At 41.1% G+C, this 26,423-nt stretch overlaps 1 protein-coding gene across 2 annotated transcripts in view; it reads left to right on the top strand.

Annotated features, from left to right (window-relative positions):
• The window catches only part of negr1 (neuronal growth regulator 1), a 126,460-nt gene extending 103,828 nt beyond the window's left edge, over nucleotides 1-22,632 (top strand). For both annotated transcript variants that reach the window (XM_061077894.1, XM_061077893.1), the window contains one exon: nucleotides 22,284-22,632. In XM_061077894.1, the coding sequence (XP_060933877.1) occupies nucleotides 22,284-22,381 (98 nt within the window). In that variant the 3' untranslated portion in view covers nucleotides 22,382-22,632. The remainder of the gene's footprint in view (nucleotides 1-22,283) is intronic.
• The last annotated feature ends 3,791 nt before the right edge of the window (nucleotides 22,633-26,423 follow it).

The following is a 26,423-nucleotide window of genomic DNA, read 5'->3' as shown; positions in this document are numbered from 1 at the left end:
CAGCCTTATCAGTTATCCGGTGGCAAGATCAAGAGCTGCGTGAACCCCTTTTGCACCCTCACCGCCGCTCCCGTCCCATAAGGCTTGTTTTGAGGTGATATGCTGACCTTCATTTTTACTGAGTGTTAACTCACCCAATCATCTCTGCAAGGTCCTGATAAGCAGATGGCCTGTCATCTATCTTACTTGACCCCTAGATCCCTGGACAACATAAATAGACGGTTTTGTGGAACTTGGGGCCTGTGAGCTTCCCCTGTGAAAATTTTTTACAGTAAACAGGTTTAAAGACACATAAATGGTGTTTAGGAAATCAAACATGCGTTCCCTCCCTTGATGACTGTTATATTTATATATATTTAAAACATGAACATATATCTTGAAAATGTAAAACGAAGAACAAAAGCCTCAAGTGGCTTCATTTATGAATGCCCACATTATACAATGCACATTATATTCAGCATTCAGTAGGGCCTCTAATTTTCTCATTTTATTAGGCTCTTGAGCATTACGGCACGATCGTCTGAAATATCCAAGTGTGCCAGTGTTTCCACAGTTCATTTAATTGATCAACAGATTCCACGCCTTCTAACAACATTTTCATTACTATAGCGTAACTGCATATATTTTCAGGAAATGAAAGCCATTACTTTGATATTATAAAAGCATGCAATGTGATTACTGTCCCATCTTCTGTTTTTTCTCTCTGCAATTCCTTTTAATGAGTATTAATCAAGGGAAGTGTTATTTTTGCTATTTGGCTGATTGGTACGCAGTTGTTTGTGTCATATTAGTCATTACGTGTTTGGTTCTCTTGTGCTCTGTCTGCCGGGGGTTTTATTACAGTGCCCTAAAACACATTTTGAGCGCTAATACTGATTAGTTAAATGCGGGAGTTACCTACAATGAATTTGATTTTGTGTTTTATTGTGCTGGGAAGAGTGCTCTCAAAGTGACTCAAAGTAATGTCTCTTTTTTTCCCTTATTTGCTTGCTTAATTAATAATGAAACACTTACGTGTTCTTTGTTTAGAAAGAAAAAAAAAGCTTCTTAGAAGCAAAGGAAAACACAGAAATATTGATTGTGCAGATGTTGCTGCAAACGAATAACAAGATGGTGGAATTTATACCTCCCACTTTACAGCTAATGGCAATGTTCAGTGCTAGTGCAGGAAATTGTGTGCCCTGTATGTTGCTAAGCAGATTGCACGGATGTGGAGGTCAGGTTGGTAAATTTGTATAGGATGCTGGAGATCAGAATTCATGCAGAGACCAGCAATTACTATTTTCCTTTGTATTTCTGGTTACCATCTTTACCTAACCTTGACTAAGAGTTGTAGTGGCTTAACGTCAAACATACTTGAGAACATATCCACTAAAATCCTGATCTTGGTATGCACAATGTACAGTCATCCTGCATCTATTCCCACTCAGGGAGACACTGGAGTCACGGCAGTGCTAACCCAAGCTCCATGTTTTTCTATTATCTCTGTAGAAAGATCTGTACGACCTAGTCACAATAATAAAGCCACGGTAACAGATTACTATTAGAATAATAAATAATGAAGACTCCACTATAAACCATTAGATGTACTTACAGGTGATGTCTTCTGGAGTGTGCTACTCCACATAGCATAGTTGGCAATTAACCAGCTGACTTCCTGTTTTAGCTCTGTGTTTAGTGCAGTACCCAAACTGATCACTAGGGGTAAACAAAGGCACAAATGGACTTACTCATTAAACCAAATTAACTAAAGAGGAACCATGAAGAAATTGCAGGAATCAAAGATTTTAAGGTGTGTGCGGATTATTAAAAAACGTCATGTCATATTTACATTAGAATCATGCACTTGGGGTTGTACAGCAGTAATTCAATATATCCTGACATTTCTCTAGTGTCTGCCTCTCATGTTCTCAGACATTTTGAACTTTCAATAAGGGCTTCTCACCTCTCCTCCCTCCAAACTCAGCTACATAAACAGATTATTGTCCATATTCCATGGGCCTTCACATTTTTTCTCCTCATTTTCGGGGCTGCCTTTCACCTGTTTGTCAGTCTTTGATATAAATGTCCCCTTCCACCTATCAGCAGATTATTCTCCTGACTCCACATCTCTCTAACCGAGTCTCTCTGTCTCTGCCTCCCTCGTTCCCACATGCACCGTTCTCCTCTCTACCTCTGATTATCTCTCGCTCTGTTCGCACCGCCTCAGGTGCGCGAGCCATTAAATTCAAACCTGGCCGTGCTGTCAGTCCCACGCGCGCACAGAAGAAACACAGCAATGCGCCACAAAACCGTAATAACTGCCCTCAGAAGAACAAGAAAGTCTCTTCACCGACTTTTTTTCTCTTTTCCTCTTTCATGGATGTTTCTCGGTATTTGGGAGGATAATATTGGCAGTGGGTATTAAAACTGAGACCTCTCAAAGCTTTCTCAGTTCTTAAAATTGTGGCAAAGAATCTTCTTTCTTTTTTGTGTTTATTCACACCTCTTATTTTTGCTTTTGTTGCAGGCAGCGCTTTTATCCCTGTCGCTGTCACTTCCGCCTTTTTTCTCAGGCCCAAATATTCAGAGTTTGCAGATCACCAAATCTCACACATCTGCCGCTGCACCAAGACGATCAAAGCACATTATGTATTGTAGATCCTTCAGGTCTCCGACATCCTTCCCCGTTTTTGATGTTGTACTTACAACTGTTTTTCAAAACCTGCTCCCTTATGCTTGAATCAGAAGTTCTGCAAATTAGAAGAAAGAACCGAGAAAGGGAAGTCTTTGTTAAAGGGATAGGGAAAATGTTTTTTTTTGTCAATTCAAATCTTATCCCAACTTTAATTGGCCGCTCTTGCCACAGCAGTCAGGTTGATTAATAAGACAATTCGGTTGGAAAGATGAGTTTTGGTGGTCCCAACAGCAGACAGCGCGGTGCTGCTGCTGTGTGAGAGCTGGAGCAGAAAATGGATAGTCATTTCCTTTTATGGCCAGGAAAGGCTGCTGTAGAGATTCAGTCTTGGTCTATAATTGAGACACCAGGGTATATTTTCTTTCAGGACAGACTCTAATGGTTAGTGCATTAAGGAGGATGATTGAAGTTAGCCACACACTTACAGTAGAGGCCGCGGTAAATCAGAAAAGATGGCTTTTTGGCCAATTTGTAGATTGCAGTGAGTTCACACTGTTCAGTGCTTTAGGTCCTCCCTCTCTCTCTCTCTCATCTCTGGTGAGAGCACTCCTCAGCAGAGTTAAATGGGTGTAATTTTGAGGTAAAAGAGAGAACACTTAGTAGTAGTAATGGAGGGAGGGCTTTGGACCGACCATTGCCCTTGGAAATACAGCGAGTGTCCTCTTTGGGCCTCGCTCAGATGCAAGTAACCTCTGCTTGGCATCGCACTCAGCTTTTGTATGCAGCTCATGACTGACAAGGAGCTGAGCTTAAATTGAGACATCAGATGGACTCTGCATATCCACACAGCTGCAGACTCAAGATGCGTAGTCCTGCTGTATCCAAATTAGCAGCATAACAGTTTGAGTTTCTTTTACCAAAACGTGGCTGTCATTAATTTATTGTTGGCTTATTGTTGTTTTATAAAAAAATAACTAAAGCTGTTTTAGTTCAGTTACAGCTATTGTGATATTTAATGTGTGCAGTTGTCATGGCTATGTGTTCTGCTCATTTTGCAGCATAGGTGTTGATTACTTGTTTAAACCAGGCTGAGATGGTTGACATACATATTTTCTCTCCTTAGTAAATACAGTTGATATTTTTTTCTTATAGTTGATCCTCTACCGGAGCTGTTCACAAGTTGGCCCGAGCTTAGCTCAAAGATATATTTCAGTTCTCTGCTTTGTGATAGCAAAGAACATTGGCTGCAACTCAACAATCCTACCCGCCTCAAAACGTAGAAGCATAACAGAAATAAATGACAGACTAATGATTCATACTCAGAATGCTGGTCTGCATGTTTTTGTAGTTTGTCCAAACTGCTTAAGATTAATTTAGTCCTTGAAAGCTTTACTGCAGAGTTTTCAATAAGTGCAAGCTGCCGGCCAAAGAGCTGACTACTCAGTTAAGTCCAGCCAGGTACTTGATTTTATACATTTAGGATTTGAATAGAATAGTTATGCCTCTGCTTCAGAACGGTGCGAGCATGACGACGTGCAATGTGCCACTCTGTCAGGATCAATTCTGTCTACTCACGGTCTATAAGAATAAAGGTGTGAGCATAGAGGGCACAGAGTCTGTGAGTATTCGGCTCTAATGGCAGAACACAGGAGTGTAGGCAAAGCAGGCAGAGAGGGTTGTGACACTGAAGGAATCCGCAGGGTAAATTATCTCAGAGTTCAATAGGTGAGTGTTTCAAATCAGTCAAGTTGTCAGAGTCACCAGATTCGGTTTCGGGGAAGGTGCTGATAAAGAGGGAGGAAATAACAGTTTAATATTCAGGTGTACAGACGAGATAGGGAATCTTCAAACAACACAGAGATGTTGAAGCTCGAGGTGAACTATGATCCAACAGGGTCTTGGTGGAAGAACTGCTCCTTATCCACTGCAGCAGCTCCTAGTGTTGAAGAGCTGATGGCCACGCCCCCTCACCTACAGTGTTTACAAATCTTTGCAAAAAAAAAAAAAAGTGGTGACAAAACACATTATTCCATTGGTTGCACTTACAGTAGACTTTCTCATTAGTAAGGCTCCTTCAGAAAACACTGGTGGCAGCAACTTGACAACACAGTAATGATCAAAACGTCCAGTGACTGTGCTGCATTCTTTATACACCACACAAACATTAATGAGCTTAATGAATGAATCAAATTAACTTTATAGACATGTGCTTTTAACAGCAGGGCTTCCTCCCAATACACATTGCAAACACACTAAACCACTAGAAGTCATCAGGCCTCTGTCTTATTTTGAAAATTAGGATACACCTCAGCCTCACATTCAATTGACAGTATCTAAAATAGGATGTAATGTAACTTCACTGCATTAACGTTTATGTTTTCATAACATACATTTTAACCATGGTTTACATTTTCCTTCTATGTGTGACCAAAGTAAGTGTAGTCATAGTTGCCTATGGTCAATAGTTGTTGAGAATATTGCTTCAGATGAAAAGTGAGAGGAAAGATGGCTCCTGTGTAGTGGAAATCAACAGACTCTGACAGGTTTCTTAAAGATGAAAAATGTCAGGCTGTTAAAACAATATATTATGTCTTGTTACCGCGAAGGTGTCAATAGTTAGATAAAGAAACATAATTAATAAGGTCTAATGGTTCTTAATTACAAAAGCTCCGATAAGTCAGGAACAGGTTTTAAATATTAATAGCTATTTACAAACTTTGTGGGCTAAATTGTGATGAGCAAGATGCTCCTTTATAAAATTTAACTAGGCTGTTTCACAATCAGGTAGGCAGACTCATTGTAAAACACAATAATTAAGATCAGTATATATTATGGAACTGTGGCATTAGATTGTGCCAGAGGTGCCAAATTTAGGCTTTCATCGGCCAACCTTTTTCTCTCGGATAACGTCCCTGGACCCTCCGAGCTGGCTACATTTTCCTCGCTGGCTGGTTTCTTCATGTCATTGTGCAAATCCCTGTATTGTTTGACCAATCAGCAAGTCCAGTGTGGTATTCTGCAGATGGACTGAGGTCATTGAACAAGATTTTGAATGAGAACAGCAGTTAGTTCAAATTAATCTTGAAGATTTATTTGTTAGTTAAAAGGTTTGTTGCTTTTCATTTCATTTGTCTTGTTTTAAGTTTTTCATTGAAATTTTTTCATCATGGTTTTCACCAATGAAATTTACACCACATTATTATACTTTGACACACAGCATTTATTTCATGCTATTTCAGGCAAACTCACATTTTCAACTCAATCCCGCACTCGTCACTTGAGTTTCATAGCGGGAAGTTTGTTGTGAGGTTTCATATAAATTCATATATGACGGCTGGCTGCCAGCAGATTACTGGTCTTTCATGTGATAGTGCCAGTGGGGATTGAGTCAATGTTGCCAACTGTACTGATAATGCGTAAACCTCAGGAATTCTACCCACCCATGGCATGTCTTCTCCCCATGAATTTGAATCTCAGAGGGAAGGGGTGCCTATATGTCCCTCCATGATAAGTGTTGGGAATTACACAGTAATTAGTTTGCCCATTCTCAACAAACCCTGACTGACACTGGCAGTGGAAGACGCCTGAGGAGTAAAGATACTGTTCCCACTGGCCCCAAAAGCATCTAAACCCTTCCCTCCCAAATGTGCATCACGTTCCAGGATCTATTCTAGGATCGGTTTCCCTTGTATAAATCAAACCTGCAGACGTAATGATATGGAGATTCATTCAAGCTGCTGTTTTATTGTCTTAGTCTGTTGCTGACTCATTTTCTTCCTTTCTTAACTTTGCAACCACATTAGTTACACTTCAGAAATTAGTTTGAGCTATTTTCCGGTTGTACAGTGAAGATCCATAGTATTCACATATACAGTAAATTAATAATATCTTTAAAAATGATACTTTTTTTGGGCTATAAATGAAATGTGGGTAACAGGACATTTAGATGAGAGAACATTTGAATGGATAGGATAGACATTTTGTTCTACTGTTTAAACTGTGATCACGTTCCTTATGATATGTCTGGAATTGAAAATGTTTTATTTAAACATTTGACATTATTTGATATCTGGATTTTTAGCCAGACACCGCTATTTATACATTTTTTTACCCTTTAGAAATTAATTTTAAGATACATTGATAGATTACCGTACCCATACTGGCCATCTGGTCTTAATATTAGATTAGATTTCACCGTTAAACCATACAGCACCAACTCTAAATTAATGCCCTCTGTTTAGCATTGAAAAGCAGTGCATAGATATCTAATAAATAGTGTACTGCTCACTATAATGTAGCTGTAGAAGATGTCAGGGTTTATTAATGTATTTAGGTTGTTTGTGCTCGGAGCAAACACATACTCAATGCTGTATAAACCTATGATGGATCACATTATAGTTAACCACTTGTAATAACATATAAAATGTTATTATGGACTATGCTGTAATTGTTGTCAAACACTGTATATTAATAAACACATGTCGTTTAACTGCTTTAGAAGTAGTGTCGTATACTTCTTATGAATAAAAAACAGGGACCTATAAAATCATAATCATAACAATCATCGTAATCATAAAACCAAATGCAGTTGGGATTATTTATTATCTTTATAGAGAGCGATACATATGCATACATTTAATAATGGATTGTATCTTAAAGAGTTGAGTCAGCTTGACGATCTATTCACATGTATTGGAGCAGAGTTCACTTTACATTACCAATGCTTGTGGGTGTCACAGGTTTGTTTGAGGCTCACCTGACTTCAGTTGCTCTGTTCTTTGCTACGTCAATTAAACTTTAACTCCTACATGCACTACCTGCTTTAAAAATAACTGTCAGTCATCAAAGATGTGTGTATCACCCGCTGATTTGCATTTCACCCTTTGCTTCGGCTGAAACAGATTTCCACCTCCTAATCACAGCAGCCTAGAGAGGAACAACACCAGTCTGACTGCATTTGATCTCCACTTTGTATGCAAGATCATACTGGAGGAAATGCAGTAGGGAGGGCTCACTACTGCTATTCAGGGTTTTCCAATCTTCCAATCGTCCACAGAGAGAGATTTCTAAACAAATCCTGTTGACTTCCTCCACTTGTTTCACCTTCAAAAACATTGTGTTATCGATCATGTGAATCCTTGTGTGTTGTCCTTATTTCACAGCAAAGAGTTTGGTCCGCCATCACCTCAAATCACACCCCAGACTCCTTCCCCTCATCTTTTTCTTTAATTCCATCTTTGCTTCCTTTGTCAAGTTTGATGTCTTCGGTGTCGCCCCTTCGCCCTCTCAGGGTGAACTCTGCTTGTTGGGGCAGTGCTGCAGCACAGTGTTGTTTTACTCTGGCAGACAATTATCTCAGAGAGGCATGGACAGAGGGAGCTGCTGTTCAAAACAACCCCCACCCTACCATAGGTCAGTCAGTGCTGCCCCCCGCCCACTAAATGGCGCACACTCTTGTCTATACACAAACACACACTGATATGTAGGCACCCTTTAAGCATTCCTCTCTTTTAATTTCTCTCGTATGCATACTACTAAAGCTGTGCACACACACACTCAGACACACACAAATTCAATCACTGTCACAAGCCTCAGGAAAACACTCACAATCCGCCCAAAAACAGACGAGAGTATCTGCAATAAACCCCCCTCTGGTAGCTGAGCATATGCACCGCCTTTCTCTCTGTTTACTGCGAGTCTTCCAAATCTTTTTATTGACAAACCACACCTTGAAGACCTTGGAGGTTTTTAAACGCATTTAGAAAAGGTCATGACATTCAGAAATGGCATTCTCTTTGGGGAAATTGCTTGGATGTCTTGCCATTAAATAAGGTTAGTTCTATCGACTCAATTTCTGAGCTGTTTGGCATCCTGAAGAGCGCTAAAGAGTGGCCGGCTCTCTGAATACTACAGGCTCTCAGTGTAAGGTGGAGTGGTGTCACCATGTGTGATACACTTCTCTAGAGGCTGATAAAGAGTGCAAAAGAGACTCGCACACAGACACATGCAAATCTGCATATTGTATAAGCACTTACGTGCTGAGTACGCTCCCATTTGGGGGTGGTGGTGGTGTGTGTGTATGGATGGGTGCATTAGTGGTATTTGGCTGGGGGGTTGTTGCTGACAGTTAATGATACACTTTGTCATGTACACACACACACACACTTGCATAGAGAGTGAGAGAGAAACAAACCCCCTTCACACACAAAAACACTTTTATGCATCCTGCACCGCTCTCTGCTATCTCAGTTCTTTGCCTCCCTCCTCAGTTCCTCTCATGCAGCGGATGAATTGAAATGCAAACGCTTAAGGGTAAAACCTCGAAGGCACCAAACAGAAACCATTAACCCTTTACTATTCCCCTGGCCGGGCAGCTGATGAGTTGTTCAAGGTTTTTGACAAGGATCCACCCTATTTACATTCTCTAATGATGGAGAAAGGTCAGTGAACACTCTGAGAGACGCCTTTGGCAAAATAATCTCGGGACTCAATACACCAAGGCTGCATTGGCCTCGGAAGTGATAAATGGCCCTTTATGTGCCCCCCCCCCCTCCTGCTGAATTACTGTAATGTGTTTGAAACAATCAATGTGCTGAGCTACTCACAAGCCAGAGTTCTGTCACCATCGACACTGTTAATTAGCACCGAAGAATCCCAGGCGCTTTTGTCTGAGCACGTTTGAAAAGAGGGGATTAGACCCCTTTGCTCTACATTTGTTATTCCTAATGCCATCTAGCATGTGGAGATCCGAGTGATGGTGGGTGGCTCCCGGTGGGTCCCTCAGCCACAGATCTGCATCTCAACATTAAACAGCAGAACTGAGTGGAAAGAGCCCTGTGTGTCTCTCACCAGAACAGCGAGCCGTCCTAGTTCAGATCAGAATCACTGGGTATTCCCTTCTTCCGCGACTGTTCATTTTCATGGCATGTCTGCCGCTAGGGTGTCTTTTGCTTTGTGTGTTGATATTTGGCAGATTGATGTGGATTTTGAGATGTCTGCTCAGGCTCCTCTTTGCTCCAAATCACACTGAACGTTAAGGTGGTCTGAAACATGGTGGAGAGGAGATGAGGAGCCTAAAGGCTCTTATATACTTGTACGTATCCGTTTCTCGGAGAGGGCTCAGCGGGAGACGAAGAGTCTTTTTGATTTTTACTTGTCCGACTACGTACGTCGAATACAATTCACCGCCAAACCCATAGGTGGCGCAACGGAAGACGAGCTCAGAGAAGCCTACCCCAATTATCGGAAGAAGAAGTCCACTTGTGTTTATATTTCTCTGTCAGCCTGCCTCCCACACACTGAACCATGGCAACTAACAGAACTAAATAAAGTGTCACCCAGCGGGTCAAGATGCTGATGTTATCGTTTCTTAGCGCAGCGGTTCCCCGGTCTTTTTTCCGAACTGTGTTGCTGATTCCACAGCTTGAAGCTTGAAGCTAGCCGGAGCCTCCCAGCTAGCTTCCCCCAGCTTCCACACACAGTCAGCAGGGACTCCCGAGTCTGACACTAACTACTACCCAGTGTTTGCTTCTAACCTAGCGGTATTATAGAAACAGTGTCATGATAGAAGTGGAATTAAAGTCGTGACGGCGGGGTTATGCACTGTTACCACCGCAGATAGCATGGTGGCTAGCCCGCTAGCCTAGCATGCTAGCGCCGTTTTGAAAGCTCGTTCTAACCGTCTGTGACCGTGCACACATGTCGTCAGTGCTCGAACGAGCCACCGTCAGCCAGACAACTCCGCTGGCTTAACACACACGTCACGTTAATCGTAGAATCATAGCTGTGTTTATTATGAATCAGGAAGTTAGAGGTCCGGAAATGACATCGAACAGAAATGACGTCGTACGGAAATGACGTCATATGGAAATGATGTCGTTCGCGGACCAATCACAGCCAAGAGCTGTCCGTCGGGTCTACGACACAACACGGAGAAGTTAGAAAAATCAGAGGTTTACGAAAAGCTGTCCGAAGCGCTCGGAGAGGGCGTTTCACGACGGATAGGGCGGTCTTATCTATCCGTTTTACAAAATACGCTCAAGCATAAATTGGCCTTAAGCAGTGGTATTGGGGTTGATCTGTGCATATTTTCAAGTTTATCAAACTCTGATCCTTCCTTTATTGGTTTCTACTGTGTTTTGTCCATTGTGCAGCAATGTTTTACAGCAAAGCATTGTGTGTAAAAGTGAATTCATCTATCTGCAACAATGTGAGTGACTGTTCATCCTATGAACTTAGTAGATATAAACTTGGTGGGTGTATTGCTGGGGACCCAAAGGAAGGGCAGTTGGTTCATAATTTGGTGCAATGTGGACACAGAACACATTTAGTATTCACATACTCTGAATAAAGAAATCATCTGCTTGGCTCTGCAGCAGCAGGGCGGGTCGTCAGTGATCTGGAATACATGTCATTAGTACAGCAGCAGTCAGAGCTGAAAAACAGTCAGAAAAGTAAAGAAATATAAAGCTTCATTAGAAAGCCACAGATTACTATGGTTTTACAGTTACTGATATATTACTCTTTTATTTGGTTGTATACCATAATTTTGAATGGAGTGAAATAAAAACATAATATATATAAATACATATATATCTATAGTAAAATACAATAAAGGATCACTACATTTATTTATTTGTTTGTTTTTTCAGTGTGAATGAATGGATTTAGGGCTGTGGAAATTAGAAAGTATTTAGGGTAAGACTTACACAAAATTGCTTTGGTCTTTTCATGGTTTTATCAATAACGATAATATAGAATATCACTGGCGTCTTTGATGTCTGGATGTTTTATTCAGATCAACAGAGAACTGAGATCCACAAACCTCTGATGACGCTCTGTGTGGTGCTCCACACATCTCCAGATTGACTAATTCTGTTTTCAGGGTGAAAAATTATTCAATTACTGTGTACATGTAGCCGAGCGCTGTTGGACTGAAGCTAGACAGTTGTCATGAATCAGAGAGACTGCTTAGAATTGATGGTAATTTGTTACACGACACAAATGAAACTCATTGTGGGCTCAAGAGTTCTGCAATTAAAAGTTCTTACTGAGGTTGAATGTGTTGTTGTTTCAACACCACATGTGTGCTTTGGATTCAGAAGGTATATTTTAGTAGCTCTCTGTTTGTTTGTTGCCTGGATAGAATAACATTCTTCCTTGGAAATCGTGAGAAAGTAAATATTGGTTAGTCTGGTTTCATTCTTGTCCTCACACATTATATAGGGCAAATAAATATTGATAGAGGAGCTCAGTCTTTGGAGTCTAGGTCTTATTAACCAATAAAACAGCCTTTATGAAATTTCTGGAGCAACTCCTTATCATTATTTTCTAGACAGATGGCAGTTTGTCTTTTATACGGCTGCTGTGTGACCCTTTACATTCCGCCATAATGTCTTTAATGGTATCAATGCAATATAATTAAAGTGACATTTTCGGTACGCGCATTGTCTGTCACAGGAGCAGTGAGTCAACATCACGATGAAACAGTATGTAAATGTGGACAGGCAGTTGCTGTTTGTGTGTGTTTTAACCATATTTGCTGCTCAAGGGTCAATCCTCCGGCCCAAATTTGTCGGTAAATGCAGACTGATTCCCTTCAGCTATTCCAGTCCAATCAAGTTTGACCTCATGTCAAAAAAACAAGAACACATAAGCAGAGACAGCAGTTCTCACAGACTGGTATAGCTGCAGTCACCGAGCACAGTCAAACATCAAAAGGGGAAAAGCATGTGTCACCATGTGTGTGTCCTGGTATTTATGCAACCATGAGTTGCACAGTGATAGTTTCAGTGTTGCAGAGAGGATAAACCTGCGGAGGAGAGGCTGAAGTGGATTTGGACTAAAGGGGGGGTGTATGTGGAGGAGCAGAAATGAGTTAAGGGCTTTTTTTAGGATCTGACATGTTTCGGCGTGAGGTGTTATTGTTTGTCTTTTATTCATACAACCTACACATCCAGGAGTGTTCCACAGTTATTATCCTTGCATAGAGAGCAAACAGCTCAGCACTTCCTAACAGTCGTAGAAAGCCTGGAAGGCGCTCGCAGCAAATTGGGTGTTCGTCACACTTAACTTTGAAATGCACCCACTGTTTTTATTTGACAGGTTTGTTTTTTTTCTGGGTTTTTTTCAGTGCATCAAACTGACCTGACACGTCTACTTGTAAACTATTTTGATTTTCTGTAGCATTTCAAAAGCAGCCAGACCAATTCAGCTAAAATTAGCCACATTGAGAATAATGTTAACCAAAGAGCTGCGCTGTGTTTTGTATAGTCATTATTGATATTATGGAACTTTGTTTAAATACAAACCATATGATCATTTATTCTACAAAATATATTGTTGTAAAATAAATGACTGCAACAGTAAGAAGCCTGGTTGAAATCAGATCCACTCCAAAACACATGTTTATACATCATTGATAATCAATTTTATTCCAATAATATATACGCTGCATAAGACTCTGTTGAGACTTTTAAGATATTGTTTCTGAAGTTGCCTACTTTTAATTTAGAAATATTTTTAATTCAGGACTTAAACTTCTAATATAGAGTGTGAATTCCCAACCCAATATAAGAGTGGGATGGGTTTGGTCCAAAAACTCTGTAAATGGGGTAGATTAGCAATAACCATGTGTGTCAGTGACAGGGTAACACAAAGCCACTGCAGCTTAGTTTAACAGCAGTGGGTTCGAGTCGGGCTCGGACACAAAGAACAGTCAAGCTGTCGGGCTTGATTCAATTTCTCCCAAGCTTGAATGGGTACGGACAGAAAACTGCAGCCCAAGCCGCTCTATATGAAGACAGAGTTTTACATTGTGGTATCGCAACTGTTATCTGATTCAAGTTAAGAATAAGAAGAACAAGAAAAAGAGAAATAAAAGAAATTATTGCTTTTCATGTTATCGAACAATGTTAACATACAGAACCTCTTCCTTATCATACACACTATAAATTGTAACTATCTGTGTTGAATGTAGACTGTTAACAGAAGGCCTGCTCATCTGTACCTCAGAACGTACGTAAGCTGTATTCTTCATGTTCTGAGCTTCCTGTCTGCAGCAAACCCACAGACTCATCATACAAAAAGTATTAATGTAACACACATCAAATATATTTCATCCTTAAAGACACTCCCCAGATTATCTGCATGTGATTTTATTTTTAGAATTCTAGTGTTGCCAATCTCAAAGACAACAGATGATTAAGAAAGAGTTCATTACACAATTAGTTTTCAAGTTTCAGTATAAAAGGCAGGGCAAGGCAAGGCAATTTTATTACAGAAGGGAATCCTTTCATTTCTACATGTGTCAGGAGGGTTTTATAAGTAGCATCAGCTTACTACCTTGTTTGTTTCATTGTCAACGAAGCTAGAATAGACAATATGGTGGGAGATGTTGGGAGGGTGTGCATGTGTATATCCAGCTCTGAGACCTTGAACTGTTAAAGCCGCCTAACAGAATCCCAAGTGTGTGAATTAGAAAGGTAGGTATTCGCACAGTCCCACATTCCCACACACACTCGCACAAAGACCAGACTGAGTTTGGCATTGTGTGTCTGCACTGCCTCAAAGTGCTGTATAAAATACCCTTCTGAATCAATGGTGCTGACTTCAGGAAACTATAGCTTTTATCTGAACCTCCCGCAGGCAGTCGGCAACAAGGTGGGGAGTAGAGACTAGAGAGCATTCACTGCCTCGGGTTCTGTCTTGGCATAATAAAGAAATATTTCATGTGTGACACTCACAGCCTATGGGCGTACACTATCTAAAGCAGACTTTAAGCTAGCAATAATTAACGTAAACATATGACGTGTGCCTCAATTGAATTGGGCCTCTCCTCCATGCAGTCTTGAGTCTTTACTGCACCCCGGCTCGAAATAATCCACTGCACATGCTAATCACTTGGCAATCGATTTGGCCCTTTTTGGTCCAACAATTTCTGTAAACCCCTGAATTGATCTGAGAGAAATCAATTAACAGCTCAGGGTAGGTAAATATGAACGGAAAATATGGATCGGTCTGCATACAGTATGACCATCTGAGCAAATTCTGACGGCACTCTGCTTGCTTGTTCAGGGATGCGAGGTGCAAGCAAATTCCAGTCAGGTTCGACAAGCCCCAGGTGAACTGTGATAACCAGGCAGTCTGCAGTGATAAAGTTATCTTATATCCATCAAGAAGAAAATGCACTTAACCCTCAACATTCAGCCCTGCTCTGTTATCTGCACTATAATGGAAATTGATAAAAGAGAGAGCTGTCTTATCATAATCCCAAATACATAACAGTGGGATATTGCTATTTTAGGATGCTCCAGGCAAAGAATGAGGGAGGAATGTAGAGGGCAGTAAGAGAAGGTTGCCTCTTGGTAGAAGATCCGATGTTATCTGGTTGTATTGATGGAGCAGCTCCAGCAGATGCAAGAGGCGTCATTTTGTCGTGCGACATTCCTCATAACTGGCCGAATTGTCACTGTCATCACAGGGCGCGGAGCTAACCAGTGGCTGACTCAGTGAATTCTGGGCCTGGAGGAGGACTTGCACAGAAATAACACGCTGATAAGCATTAAAAAGTGAGGGGGAGACAAGGGGGGAGGCGGCTGATTATTAAAGCCAGAGACCCAAATATGTGGGTGTGAGGGACCCAAATATGAAAAGGAGATTATTATAGACGCAGTGAAAGGAAGCGAGAGGGAGAGAAAGGGAAAGGGAGGCTGCATGAACTTGCAACATGCTGACGCCATTGGTTTGTGTCCCTGTGCATTTTTATTAAGCCTCTATCATTAAACAGATTGAACAGGAGCAGCCAAAGTCATGGAGTAATTAGGCCTGTGATTAAAAATACCGGCTTAAAGTATCAATCCAAATATTTTTGGGGTCCCAGAACATGCTGATGTGGATTTACCCTCTGGAATTTTGGGGGAAAATAATCCTACAAGGCAAAATTCATAAAACTTTTTGGGGGGAATGGAGATTTATCCATCATGCTTGCATATAGACTACATCATTTCCATGCTCACTGCCTTCCTGTGTAAAGCACGCCCTTGAATTGAGAGGTTCAATAAACATTCCTGTAGGTCACTCTGAATTTTGGATTCCTTTAAATGCCAGACCCATAACTTGACTTTTCAGGTCTATAATAAAAGGCGTACACATATACTTTCTATTTAAGAGTGAGAGAAAAAGTTAGGCTCTCAGGGAGGGAAGTCGATCCATAATGAAGAGGATATGTATCTCAATGAAAAATGCCGGAAATGTCTCGTCCGTCTGGATTCCTTATTTCCTGCTCACACTGTGCTGAGGGCTCTCTTATGTGGCCAGATACCCCACCGAGGCGTTGATTAAGTCAAGCTGAAGGCAAAAGCCTGCCTGAAATCAAGAGCCCCCAGCTCACTCAGTAAGCTATCAGGTAGCCCATCTCCCTCGCTCATTCAGTCTCCAGTCAGATACTGATGCTGAGAGGCACTATTAGGGCCCGGGCTGCAGCCCTAAAGAGCATTCTGCTGGGTGTTGATAACCGGCAGGTACCAGGATGTGGAGAGAGGGAGGGAATGAGTGAAGTGGAAAAGGAGCGAGGATACGGCAGTACTGGGAGGCGGAGGAGGGTAAACGATCTCTGAAGGCCATCCTATTAATGGAGCCTTTTCATTAGTAGCACTAATGCAAATGATTGGTGGAGCTAATGAGCTCGAAGGTTCACGTGAACGTGGGCTCAGAGGAGCAGCGATGTGTGATGATCACAGCGGGAAACAAAAGGTGATGAGCTTTTGAACATCATATCTGGTCGTGATGAACATTTCACTTGTACAAGAGCAGGAGAGATGAAGAGAGAAATGGATGAATGAGCAGATGGGATGACGAGTCAATTGTGCACCAACTCAATATGGCGTGGCCGCCACAGGCAAGAGGGTGCAAGATGAATGTTGGAGGGGACGGATGTATTTCATTGTCAGTGGACTGAAGAGAGGTAAAGCATGGAAAATGTCTCGATTACCTTCCACAAAGTGCTTGCCCACTCCCAGTATGTAAGCACTTTAGCAGATGATGAAGCACAGCTCTTTCTGCGAAGGCTCAGCGACCGCTCATCAGATGTTATGAGCGTCGAATGATATTCCATTTATACTCTTTACCGAACAACAGCAAACCCTGCATTTCGTTTTCGCTTCACTGTGTTAAAGACACCCCCGGTGGCTTCTGTGAACCTTGCATGTAGAGGGGATTTAGCTCGACTTACAGCGTGGTGTGTGCGGGATCAGTTTGGCTCTGGAGTGTCTCATGTGGACTCTCTCGGGGGAGCTGGTGGGGCGAGGACCAGAGGCCACTGATTGATGGTCAAGGACACTGAACCCCTCCCCCCACCTCGGTGCTCAGAGGAGCCCATCTCTGAAGCCGTGTCCTCAGGAGGATTTGGATGCTGCCTGGCTAGTTGCCGTCTCTGCTCCACTTGTGACAACCTGCGCGGAGGAAACGACCATTTTGGGGAATGAATCATCCAATAAACGACAAATGAATGAATAGGAGATGTAATAACTATAAGACTTTTTTTATTTTTCTACTCCTCTGGCATTTTCACATGTGTATTTCAGAACATGTACGAAACAGAAGGCAAGCGAGCAGCACTTCTGAATAGATGTTTTCACAAACCTCAATGTGTGCGATGCTTAAATCGATGAAAGACGACGAGGAGAGAAACTCATGCCATTCCTTGATGAATGATGATTTTCCAGTGAATTACAGAGCAATGCAAAATACTCTGGAGTCTGCTCAACAGAAACCCTGCATCGAGTGCCTCTGCTGCATATTTCAGAATGATTCATTATCTGTGTCAACAGTGACTGAGGTTCAGGGCCTTAGCATTTGTTGTGCATATGATATGTGGATGACAAAAGTGCTGTCGATGGAGATTTGGGAGGGATAAAGGAGGAGGGAGGAAGCAGGAGTGAAAGGGAGAGATTGGCTCGTACTCCCAGCACACTATTTAAAGCTGATGGCTCCAATCCAGAATCAGGAGAGAAAAGCACGGATTGTTATTTTCATATAACTCCGACGAGTGCTGGGGAGGTTTTCACTTTTTTTCATTTCAATCCAGTTGTAAAACAGTAATTGAAGTGTATCGCTTTCATCTCCACTTATCTCCTCTGCTCGTCTCCCTTTGAAGCGCTGCTTGTCTTCCCACCGTTTCCGCGTCTTGACACTGTTGGTTTGTCTATGATATATTGTCTGGGTTTCCGTTACTTCATTGTAGCTCGCCGCTGATGTGCATCGCAATTAAATTCAAACCCCAAAGAGGAAGAGCTCAGTTAACCCCCCCACCCCCCAACCCCCACCACCACCACCTCTTCCTCTCTCTCCTGTCCACGGCTGCTGCAGCCTCACACTCGCTCCCCTTTCAATCACTGTCTTTTTTCCCCCATCTCTTTTCCTTTGATTAGCCCCTCTTCTCCCCTGTATCTTTCTTTTTGTGCTGGCGTTCTCTCCGTCTCTGTCTCTTTCCCCATTCTACTCCCTTCATGTTAATAAGCAGAATAATGGTGTTGCGGGCTGTTCCTGTTTGGGGAGTTAATTAAAATGGCAAAGTTACAACCCACGCAGTCAAAACAATGGAGACCCCTGTTTTCTGCTGTTGCGAGGGGAGATATTAAACGAGTCCAGATTCTGGGAGGCAGGAACCCAGTAACACTGACTGCTCCCAAACTTGTCTTCACACTTCCCTTCCTTAAGTTTAGCTCCAACATTACGCACTGCTAGCCTGACGTTGTCATACTCATAATTCTAGTCAGAATATGAGTCTGACACCGCTCCATTGGGCTGTGATTATGGGGCGTGTTTCAACTAAACATGGAAAAAAAATGCCTCTTCGCTCAATTGGATAGACCTACAACCAATGAGAGCAACGTAGTATGTGACATATGAATCCCGTAGGAAGGACGGCAAAAACATCTTTTCGATCCACAAATGCCTTGATCGAGTTTCTCTGTTCCTCTTTCAAAATTAATGCGCTGTCGATGTCTCCTAAAACAGACTCAATGGCAACAGCATCTACACATCTCAGCTCTCCAGCGGCAGGCATGTTTGTTGAAAACAAAGTCAACCCAAGTGCTCTTTGATGACGTAGTTTATTACGTAACTGTTGATCATCTGTCCATCATCGTATAAAGCCCGCCCTGACAATTTGTTTGGTCCAAACAGCTTCTGTTCGGAGATAATTTCTCCCCAACGGAGCCGACTCCAGACCGAACTTCCCGACCGAAAATGTTGTGGGCGGGGCTAAGTTTGTCTGGCACCCAGGCTAAAGCACTGCACTAGTTGTATTTAAATTATGATCTCGACTCCTACCAATTTGCAAATCTAATTTCTAATTGTTAAAGATTCTGCTACATCAGAACAAGCCCTCCTACTTTCTCCCTCAACCAATGGCAGCCCAGCGATACCCAAAGTGAGGCAGAGTTGCAGAAAACAGTGGGTGAGAGAAATGCTGAGAAACGTTTGTGTTTTCAATACCAGATCAGACACAATCATTATTTCGTCATGTTTCCTTTTTCAGGTCATTGAATTCAATAAACATATATATTGAAAAAGTAAATATGAAAGAGAATCGTGATCCAATTTCGAAGCAGTTCCAGATTCTCATTTTTTTCAGAATCCTGCTGCCCTCTCCTGCAGTACTGAGGTATTCAGGTTATTCATATCAGAGATCCAGAGATTACCTTGGGATCTCACTTAACTGCTGAATGGAATGCAGTTGTGTGCAAGATATTTATATGATTATTACAGCATTTACTGACCCAGAATCTACAATAACAATGACCAGATGAGAAACTGAAGATTTGGAAATAGAAACATCTGCCTATTCCCCATCTGCCACCACATCACACAAACACACACACACATACGCACACAAACCCCAAATGATTTTGCTAGCGTGGTTAGCACAATGCAGCTCACTCAGGCTTCGGCAACAGTGGGGCCGGCGGAGCAGGACAGGAGCTGTTTCCATGGTTACAATTCTCGGCTCGGCTCTCACAGCCCAGGAAAACTGTGTCATTATCCTGTACTTTGGATTGGAGAAGAGAGAGAGAGAGCGAGAGAGAGAGAGCGGGGGACACAAAGAGAGAGAGAATGAGGCAGAAAGGGGAGACAAAGATAGAAAGGCAAGGAGAAATAAGGGGAGGGGGCTGCAGTTCACACAGGCCAACCAGGCATCTAACACACACATCATCAAAATTTGCACCCATTTGTGCTCCTCTATTCCCCACCTTTCCTTTTTTCCCCCCTTGCTTTTTATTCCGTCGGCAGAGCTATAGTTTTCACTCTAATAGGTAAACAACTTCAATCCTGACAAATAATGCCTGGAAATATCAGGTGAAAGCTGTGTTGTGTCAGGTGATAATGGGAGATGTCTGTTTTTTCCGCTCTCTCTCGGGCATCTCCTGTGAAAATTGTCCCCAACAAGCTATCATGCTGGCAAAAAAAAGGAAAAAAGGATCAGTCTGTGCATCATTGTATTTATTTTAACACAGCGACAGCCACGTGCCCCTCTAATGATAACCAGCGAAGGGCTCTTATTGAATAAATACACGGCCCACAATAACGATGGCACAGATCGGATCCTCCTCTCTAAAATCTGCAAATCGTTTCCAACCTGAAATATACACGAAGAATGTTCACGATGTTTGTGTGAGTGCAGAACGGCTGTGCAGCTATATTGTTGCTTTGCTCGGCATGTTTCTGCAACGTGAGGTCCACATCAGAGGAGTTACATTGTGAACTAATTACATGGCCGTGTAAATAGAGGCACCCTGCTGATATGGGCTGTGCACCACATGATTTCCCCTGGTGGAGCAGAGCCTGTTTGCTTGCTGTGCTGCGTGTGTGTGTGTGTGTGTGTAGGCATGCATGTGACCTGTACAAAGGTATGTGTGTGTGTGTTGATGGAGAGCATGTTTGCTTTGCTTTATTGAGCTACAAGCTAAAAAGAGGGTCCGTTTTGAGGAGTGAAAGTGACCCCCCGCCGAAAGGCTGCCCCCCCCTCGCCCAACGCTGATCTCCAGAGAGCCTTGCTTATATTGCTGTGGCTGTGGCTGGTCAGAGAAACACAAGCAGCACAGAACACAGCCACCCTCCATAAACCATGTGACCAAAGCCCCTCGTGTATCTGAGTATTTTTGATATCAAAGTAGAAAAAGATAAGATGGAGTAAAAGTCAATATTATTTCTATTTCATAAAATTATAAATAATTGTACATTTTATTCTGCTTTATGCGCAGTTGTAGTTTCTTACCGTGGTTATTTTTCACAATAAACGTCCTGCACACCCACTCAGGTGTTTCCTAGTCCTCAACCTGATTAGAATTAGAGTCCCAGTGGAGATACGGTTCAAATTACACAATGTTGCAAATCTATGGAACAAAAAGAATAATAATGGAAAAATAATTAAATGGTAAATGGTTCTGCATGAACGTGCGCCAACACTAACAGGAGAGTGAGAGCGCCCGTCACTCAAGTCTGCATTTTACACTTTTCAAATCAATTCTGAGAAAAGATCTGATGGAGAAACTGAAGCCAAAACCTGTGTCAGTAGTCTTTAAAATTCTACATTAAAAGAACATTATGATAAGCTCATAAAAGACACTTCATTATAAAGATTAAACTGGTGGTTCATGACCTTCTTGACTCATGACCCTTTTCAATAAAGCCCTGACTTTGAGTTGTCAGCAGTTTTAACTATCGAACAATTCCTCTTTAAACTTTGCTCTTGGTTGCTATAATTATTATTTCAGCCCCAAGAGGTGAATATATCACTAAAACTACAAAGAATAGAGATCATCTCGAAAAAAAGGAGAATGCAGGTTTATGTAGCAGACCTGCCACATTATAGGAAAAGTTTATTTCAAAATAAATCTATCTTATTAGTTTTCTTGTAGAGGAGTTGGCACCACTTGTGTGCCTTCTCGCTATAACTAACTAACAAGCCTTTTGTTATCATAGCTTGAATAAAAATCTCCCAGCACCTTTTAAAGAAAGCAAATACATTGTTTCTACATTGTTTTAATGTGTTAATCTCAATCAAATGTATTTATTCTTCATCTAAGTCTAAATTATAATATTTTCCAAAATTCGGTCTCGTGATTTATCTTCTGACTCATTTCATGGGGACAGAACTGTAGGTTGGGAGCTACTGACCTCAAGAACCTCACTGTATATTGAGTAGTTATAATGATCTACCTCAACTGGCTGCAACAATACATTTTTAGGCTACGTTTGCATTGATGCAACAGTATTAAAAGTTTTTAAATGTCATATATAAGTGTCACTTTCATCAGACTCGTACTTGCATTTATATATATTGATACATCAACTTTTTATTTTATTTAATATTTGTACATGTAGGATTTTAAATGTGGGACTCTTAACATGATTGTATTGTTACGTTTATTTAAAGTGAGGCACTGTGTACTTTTTCCGCCTCAGTTTAGATTATACATTACAGTGTTGTGAAGTATCAAGTGTCAAGAGTGTTACAGCTGTGGGAGCGGCTCAAATCAGCCACAGTTGTGCAGTAATTGCAGTTTTTACCGTCTGGCTCAGAAGCTTCATGCAGGTTTGCAAACGTGTCGCAGTGAAAATGCAATCACAACTAATCAGAGCTTCTTTTGTTTCCTGCCCACAGCGCCCAACACCGCGCCCTACGGGACAGGAAGTGCACACATCCTGCTGGCCTGCCGATACCTGGTGCTGGCGCTCTCCTCCTTCATCAGCGTGTACTAGGCCAGCGCGGACACAATGACTGTCCACAGCATTTATCAATCCTTTCTGACATTGCTGATGGCTGGAATCCAATCTGGTACAGTTTCTTGAAAAGCAGTGAGGGGGAAATAATCAGAGTTTCTTTGTGTGGGGATTTTTTTGGGGGGGTGACATTTCTGTTATGTAAATACTATGATGTTTTTTTTATTATTATTATTATTATCATTTTCTCTCCTGTTTCTTATTTTCTTTTCTGATTGATCGACCACCTTGTGAATCAGTGCTCACCCCCACCCTCCATGCCCCCCCCCCACCCCACCCTCTCCAACCCCCACTCCACCTCCAATCATATCAAAAAAATCCCCCAAACCTCCCACATGAGATACTTTCATGCCTCTTTCTCTAGGAGGCGATGGCGCAAAAATTTGACATTTCCGTGTTTTGTACATTGCTAAAAAGAAGCAATTGTGCCAGTTCGCAGAATTACCATACCAATGTTGTATTGAATGTATTATGGGTTGTTGAATAAAGGAAAGACATTTAGATTCCTCACAATAAAAATTCTGATTATGGAGTGTGCTTAAAAATACAGAAAAAAAAAAAGAAAAAAGGCAGCGCTTTGTCAGGACCTGTATTGTCATGATTACTCAATAGATGGATGAACAGTGTTGAAGGTGTGCTTTGTTGTATTCTGAAATGGGTCCTTCAGTTACTATGCCTGCCTAACGATCGATCAGGCAGCTGTTCAAGTAGCAAAGTATCCTGTATTGTATCTTTATATTTTAATATAGTGTAGGCTTTTGTTTTAAAGTGGGACCAGCTTTTCTCATTCGACCAAGAACGGTAACATGGTTTCACGAGTTTGTACAGTGTAAAGGGAGGAACATCGCTGCCCTATGTTTACATTTATTCTTGAAAATATAAATACTGCAGTATATTCTCCATACTTATGTTCCAGTGAGTCCACATTCGTGATTGTCAGAACTAACCGTTGCAGTTGAGAAGAAAAAGTAGAGCCTGAGTTCACCGAATTCAACCTTTTTATTTTCTCAAAGACGTAATTCTCTGAAACGAGCCACGTCCGGTTGGCATCGGTTCGCTGTGTGCCTACTGGTCGTCCTCCAGCTGAAAACCCACAGTTACACATTGTGCGTCGCTTTAGGTTTTTGGCTTCAACTTTTGGCATGATACTTAGATAACTGAAAGTAGCATTCCGCCGCACAGTATTTTATTCCTCTCTCATACTTTGCAGATAATTCACTACTTAAATATATTACAATCTGTGGTACGGTGAATATATATCCTTCATTTTACCATTCATCAAATAACAACTCCAGAGAGCCAAAGCCCGCATTCCAAGTAAAGTAAGATATGTAATTAAAAACATGATCTACACAAAAGTGAAACCCACTCTGATGCCTATCCAAGTCCTTCCTGGTTAATTATGGGCAGCAGGACGCAAATAAAGATCATGACCATGCTCATCACTACTAACATGGCCTAAGGTGCTAACACCTGCTCCAAAATGACTTCAACGCCAACAGACGAGTGGTCCCAGAGCCAGTGAGCGTCCACAGGAGCTCAGAATAAATTAAACCATGAGGTCGTTTAATAGAAGAAACTGTGGCGATGTGTTCACTCGTGTTAAATCTAATCGAAAAAACAGTGTTATTGCGAGAGTTTACTTTCTGACGACAGCGTCAGTGGTCATCTTCAAGTATCTTCAATCCACGGTGTGAAGAGACACTGTACTGTAATGCCTTAATAGAACCATAGACATGAAATGAACCTCATTCAGAAGGACACCTCCATATGCGCTCGATGAAATACGACTCGCTTGTTTGATACACTCCTGATGATTGAATGTTCATTTGCCATTCAAATTAGGTATTATATCCACTGACACTAATCTCTCAACCTATGGCTCTCGCAGGTATTTTTAATAAGCCAGTTGCATCTAATAAAAATGCAGTATTTGTCCAACAGGTTAACACGTTTGCAAGTCTTGTTTGGATTGTGTAATATTTTGCCCCCCGATCAAGGGACTAACAGTATGTAACTGCAAACCTATAGAGAAATAGCCATCGCAGTGAAAAGACTTAAAGCACAAACACTGTTATTACTTTTATGTTTTGTGGTGCTTTGTTTTGAGGTCTGCTAAACATTTTTGTTTTCTTTCATTGTTTGTACTGAAATTGTTATCCGCTTGTTTTAAAAACTTATAAAAATACTGCACCATATGATCTTGTTTAAATGTTAAGGTATAATGAAAATGGGTCAGAAATATATTTATTCTCTTCCTTTATGAAATCAATGTATAAAAGACACATTTGAAACATGTAAAACTGAATATGTGACATTTATTTGAATGAGGCTCAGTATGGCATAGTTTATAATGTCGTCGGGTTCATTTAGATGCCATAACTGCTGTTGATTTTTTTGTCGGAGTACATTAAAAAGAACAATGTTTGCAATCAAATTACCTACTTTTTGAAAGAGAGAGGGTGTGAACAATATAACAGTATTATAGAACAGAATCAATGTGTGTATATTTGGAGAAAATAGGATACCTTTTGATCTTTAGAGCCAGTGTGTAGTCATAGTTTTCACACACTCGCGTGTTTGACGATGTGCAGAGAGTATGATTGTGCTGCATGTCAAAGTTAACCTGTGTTTTTGAGGTGGCCATTTTACAGAGGTTCATAGATTTCCTTTTGAATGGAACCAGTTTTTTTTCCAAAAGGCTTCTTTCTTTGGGGTTCTGGTCTCAAACTACATACCTCTTACAGATCACCAGGCCATGTTTGTGATTTATTTGGAACAACTTTGGTGATTAACTAAAACTACTATTCAGAGTGATGATGATTATTGTGGCACATTGGTGACAGTCTGGAGTTATATTGGTTGCTTGTCTAAGCGGTTAAGACCCTGCTGGTATTCCATATGAAATGTATTGGATGTTGATTATTTTGAATAATGGTTTTAACGAGTCCCTTTTATCGAATCACTGTTATTTGTAATAAAAGTCTTCATGTTACAATATAAACTCATATCTGAGTTAATAAACTTTCAAAGGGGTTTGTCATCATCACTGCGGGAGGGTTTGAGCCCCCGAGACATCAAAGTCCTCTTCAAGAACTAAAATGCTCCCAACAGGTTTCTCATTTTTAGACTTGACGATTTTATTTTTCATGAGTTAGCTTGACCAAGAATGTTTGCTGTTAACTACAGTGTAATATAAGTATCATAAAGCTGGTGACTGTACTTTCGGCCAAAGGTGGTTTGTTGGAGAAGAAAACATCATCTCTACTACTTAGATTATCTGTTGGTCAACAAACATCTTATGATAACTGGCTTCTCAAAACAAGATTCAGCACCATGCAGAATCCCTCAGTTACACCGTTAAGGACATAAAGCATTAATATTGTTATCACACACAACACAATCTTTCAAAATTAAGAGCTGTAATTTCTGTCATTCGTTTGAACCGTAGCATTCCCTTTGTTACATGAATCGATTTATCTTCAGTTAGGAATTTTTGCAATATCGTCTGTATCTGTTTACTATTTACAATCAGCTGAAGCTAAAGGACGGTAAATAATATTCTGAATCAGTTGTAGCTCAAAAAACAATCTTAATCTCCTTGAGCGAGGGATCTTTGGTCCATCAGGCCTGAGCCGCAGCTTATCTGTGCATTTGTAACATTTACGGTATAAAAGCTAAAACACTAATACTGTTTACAATCAACTAAATCCAGCATGTTATATAACATATGCTAGATCACACATTCATGTTTTAATCACATAAGTCAGGATCTTTGGAACCTTAGCTAATAGTTACAATAGTAAGATTATGTCAGTAACCATATCGTAGGGTTACAATAGCTATGTTAGCCAATGTTACAACAGCTACCATAGTAGTAATAACGGCAGTTTTAGCATAATTGTAACATTAGGGAGTGATAAAAAAGCGACAGTAAAATGCTAATAGAAACATAAGCTAGCATTACAAATGTTAACTTTAGCCTACGTCAGTCACAATCGGTAACATTGAGGAAGGACTG

This window comes from Limanda limanda, chromosome 9 (assembly GCF_963576545.1).
Source record: "Limanda limanda chromosome 9, fLimLim1.1, whole genome shotgun sequence".
NCBI classification, from domain to species: domain Eukaryota; kingdom Metazoa; phylum Chordata; class Actinopteri; order Pleuronectiformes; family Pleuronectidae; genus Limanda; species Limanda limanda.
Note: the sequence above shows the minus strand (reverse complement) of the source record. Positions and strands in the feature narration are given on the sequence as shown.